Raw genomic sequence first — 4,296 nt, forward strand, 5'->3', positions numbered from 1 at the left:
GTATACAGGTGATAATCATATTATTAGAATATCAATGGAAAATGAAATGGAATTGAGGCAAGAATTCATGCAAAAGGGGCCCAAACCAAGTACTGAGTACACATCGATGATTATACTTTATATAGGGCCGACATTTCTGTATTTAAAATCCCTTTTTTATAGATTTTTATGTAATATTACAATTTTCAGAGATTTTGAATTCACAAGCTGCATCCATAATAAATAAAATTATAACAAACGAAGGCTTGAAATATCTCACTTTGCATGAGATGTGTCTATTGTATATAATATTTTAGTTTCACCTTTTATGTTGAATTACTGAAATAATTGAACTTTTGCACGATATTCTAATTTATCGAGTTTCACCTGTATAGTGATGTAACAGTAGAGAAGGAGTGATGTATTGTTTTCTACACAACGCTGCTTGATGAGAAATTCAGAATCAAGTCCTAATAATAAATAACCTTCAAATTGACCTATAGTGAAACTACTTCATAAACCAGCTGCATATGTCTCTCTGTTGCCCAGTAAATCTGTTGAATACTGCTTATTTTGTTGACAGGTTATTATACTATTGACAAACAGCCATGCCAATACTAAGTAAGTGATCTAAAGGAACCATAAGGGGGAGATGGGGAGGACCTTTTTCACATCACAGTTTGGGCAGCCTTCCAACAAAACAATTAGCAAGTATGGGAATCCCTGCTCATGCTCTTAGGAGGACCCCTCCCTCCCTCCCTTCTCTATATCTCTTCCTCTCTCCTTTGCAGCTGGCCCCAGGAGACGTGGCCAAGTTTATTTTCTCCCCGGTGGTCCCTTTGAGGTGGCGGCGAGGCCCCTGCCACGACGCTGGCTGATGTATTAGGTGAGGGTCCTTGAAGAGATGTCGGTGGGACTCTTTTATAACCGCAGCACTCAATCTTATTTTTCCCCAAGTTAAAGGATACTCGGTGGTGCTGTCCTTTTTCACAAGCAAGTCAAGGAGAAAGTGTGATATTTAGGCCACTCAGCATTCACCTCCCTCCTAAAAAAGTTGAATTATATAACTGAAATAGGCCTATTAAAGTGAATACAAAAAATACATTATTTTCCTGTGTTTACCAGGCATCACGGTTCAAGTCAGTGTTAGATTATTATCTATGTGTGAGCAGCATTTGAATGTGTTAACACCATAGATAGAATATAAAAGATTAACACGCACTGCTACCACTGTGGACACTGAGGTCATGTCCTCTGTTTTTTTTAAATGTTTAAACTGTGAAAATGACGGTTTTACTATAGGGAACTAAAGGGGGTTTGCAGTTTTCTGCCCTGATTTGTAGACCATTTCTTGTTATGAAGAGGTAGAGAGTAGGCCTATCATATGCTAGATATAAAACAAGGGGGAGAAAATACATGGATTTCATGGTTTTAAAAAGAGAAAAATAAATGAAAAAGTGATGGCACTGTTGTGTTGATAGCAGAAGGCTATCCAGTCTTTACTTTAAACCCAATAAACCACAACGAAGAGAGAGAGAGAGAGAGAGAGAGAGAGAGAGAGAGAGAGAGAGAGAGAGAGAGAGAGAGAGAGAGAGAGAGAGAGAGAGAGAGAGAGGCCGCGTGTCAGACAGCATAAATAACTGTCGGCATGATGTAAACAAAGCGGTCACAACCCGAGCGAATTAAAAACAACTGGTCTGGGCGGGATTATAGCTCAACGGGCAGGTTTTCCTATAACTTAAAAAAATATCATAGAACGACCCGGGCCTCTCCGCTCCTCGCCCCTGATAGGCTGAATCCTAAATAGGCTATGCAATCGGTGCGCACCTACCAGCGCGCAACAGTTAGGCTAATTAGACCATATGCACCTATGCAAACTAACAATCATTACATTTACAAAGTGAAATTCAGTAGCCTAGGCCTAAAAGGCCTCGACTATGCTACCCTATTACTAAATTATAGGCTACATCTCGCATTGCTGTTTCACATTTTCCTACATTTATCAATGACAGGGAGATAAACTCAATTTGACTTGTTTAAATCACACGAGCATTAGCTGCTCTTAGAGTTCCAAATCATCTTTGAAGGCAAACGTTTGTTTATGTAATGACAACTACGTCAAGCGTTATCTTCTAGAAACAACAGAGAGAGACTTATCTTCACCGATGCTTCGTTGGTGCTCAGGTTCTGCTTTTCTGGAGGAGTGGACTGATAAGAGGGGTTACTGGGTCAGAGCGTGGGCCCACACACCGAAATAAAACGGAATAAAACGAAATTAAAAAATAAAATCAGTACACAAGGTGTTAAAGTGATACAAATATATTTTATATACAGGTGTAATCTGTACAACCATGTGAGACAGTGGACACTTCTCATGCGCACATCCATTCTGCAGCCGCCAAAACGGGTCTGCATGAGTACAAATGCATCTGCAGAGTAGGCTATTTATAAAAAAATACAAAAAATGAAAAAAAGAATTCAAAGCAAGCAGTTCATCTTTGAACCAGCAAAGACAACAACAGGGGACAGAATGCATTTAAATAAAAATGTCTTTACGGGAACGAAGGAGAGAGGACACTCTCCGTTATTCCCACTCAAGTCTGCGGAGATGAGACGGGCATTTCAGTCACAATCGTTTCGCTCTTTTTTTGGAAAATCATTGTTCCTTAAAAAAGAAAAGAAAAAACGATCTGATGCATTATTTGCTGTGGTTTCGTCAAGACGCCGTTGTTCCACATAACCGCGTTGTGCTGTTGAGCATCTCCTTCAAATCGTTCTCCGGTTTACCTGCAACCATGAAAGGCCACGTCTGCGGAGGAAAACACAAGCGATTAAGACAAAGATTCTCCTAGGCACAATGAATTCATTAAATGATTGAATCAAAGTCAAACAAAACGTCAGACTAATTTTGTGTCAACTAATCACCTGTTAGGAGCAGGTGACGTGAACGATCGCCAGATGTTCATGCATAAAATAAATGTATATGGGCCTAGATATCTTTGCAGATGCACAATCCATTATTCGGACCTGTAAGAGTTTTATAATCGTAAAATATCTCTGTTCAATGAAACAGCTAGTCGATACGTTTTTTTAATATTGCACATTTATCAAAGCCATCATTCAATTAAAGCCCAGTGTTGCAGGCCACTGCCTCTGTTCAATTATTTCAAAATGACACACAGACATGAGGCAACAAAACCATGGGCCTGTGTAATTTGTGATCTGTAAAATGAACAAAAAGCCTCATAAATGGATATATTTGTCTACAATCAGTAACAATAGGAATTGTTTATTTGTTTCCCCCTCTAATGCACCTGCTTCACAAAACTGTCACCCATGTGTGCTCATATGAGGCCTATCGGCAAGTCCCAGGAAGAGTATAAATCCCAGAGGCCTTACATTCAAAATCATTTAGGCCTATAATAATCTGAATTCATAATAAAAAGAAAACACCCTATCATTCTGTATTTGAAATTCTGCAAATATGTTTAGACTTAAGGGCCTACCTTTTAGACTTCTATTCCCTTACACAGATTTTTATGTCGTATATTAGCTACATACACTTTCAGCTGTTTCCCCTCCCCTCTTCCCCCATAGTTTTACCAGGTTAACGGGGTGGATAAATCCGTTTTCGTATTTGTCGTTGGCCAGTATTTGCCGGAGGTGCGCGATGTAGCTGGACGCCAGGCGCAGCGTGTCCAGTTTGGAGAGCTTGGTGTCCGCTGGTACCCAGGGCAGGGACGTCTTCAGCCGGGAGAAGGCTTTGGACAGGACGCGCATCCTGGCTCTCTCCCGTGCGTTGGCTGCGTTCCTCTGCCCGTGTTTGCCCGGCCCCTCGCCCTGATGTGCCACACCCTTGGGTGCCTTTTTCCGGGTCTTCTTGCGTTTCTTGCCCGGTGCGTCGTTTCCCTCGCAGTTGGAGCTCTCCTCCTCGGTGCTCTCGTCCTCTGAGTCTTTGCCCGAGGAGCCAAACTTCAGGATGCCGTCCAGCAGCTCGTCGTCCACATCGCTTAGGGACCCGGTGGACATGGTGAACTGTCTGCTGACTGACTCAAAACATGGGAGCAGGATGAATTTTCGGCTGGACGGGAATGAACAGGGTGTAGACAGACACGCGCCTTGGAGATGTGTTCATGAACCGCTAACTGTGAGTGAACCGTGCAGACAGTTTTTATCTCCATGGCAAGAGAGGGCGTTACCTCATGCTGGGAGGAGACACTTGTACTAATCTCACATGCTTCTTTCACAATTCAAATTACTAGTAAATAGTTGGAGAATGTATTCCTTTTTTTAAAGGAAATGAACACTTGCTGAGTG

The 4,296-nt window shown here is 41.7% G+C and overlaps 1 protein-coding gene across 1 annotated transcript; it reads right to left on the reverse strand.

The window, feature by feature from the left end:
• Positions 1–2,600: 2,600 nt before the first annotated feature.
• tcf21 (transcription factor 21) lies at positions 2,601–4,008 on the reverse strand (the record flags this gene model as incomplete). The annotated part of the gene is made up of 2 exons (XM_080048270.1): positions 2,601–2,788; positions 3,583–4,008. 2 exons carry the CDS (start codon positions 4,006–4,008, stop codon positions 2,696–2,698), a joined length of 519 nt encoding a protein of 172 aa, XP_079904396.1. The 3' UTR covers positions 2,601–2,695.
• Positions 4,009–4,296: the final 288 nt, after the last annotated feature.

This window comes from Ammodytes marinus (assembly GCF_949987685.1).
Source record: "Ammodytes marinus genome assembly, chromosome: 19".
NCBI classification, from domain to species: Eukaryota; Metazoa; Chordata; class Actinopteri; order Uranoscopiformes; family Ammodytidae; genus Ammodytes; species Ammodytes marinus.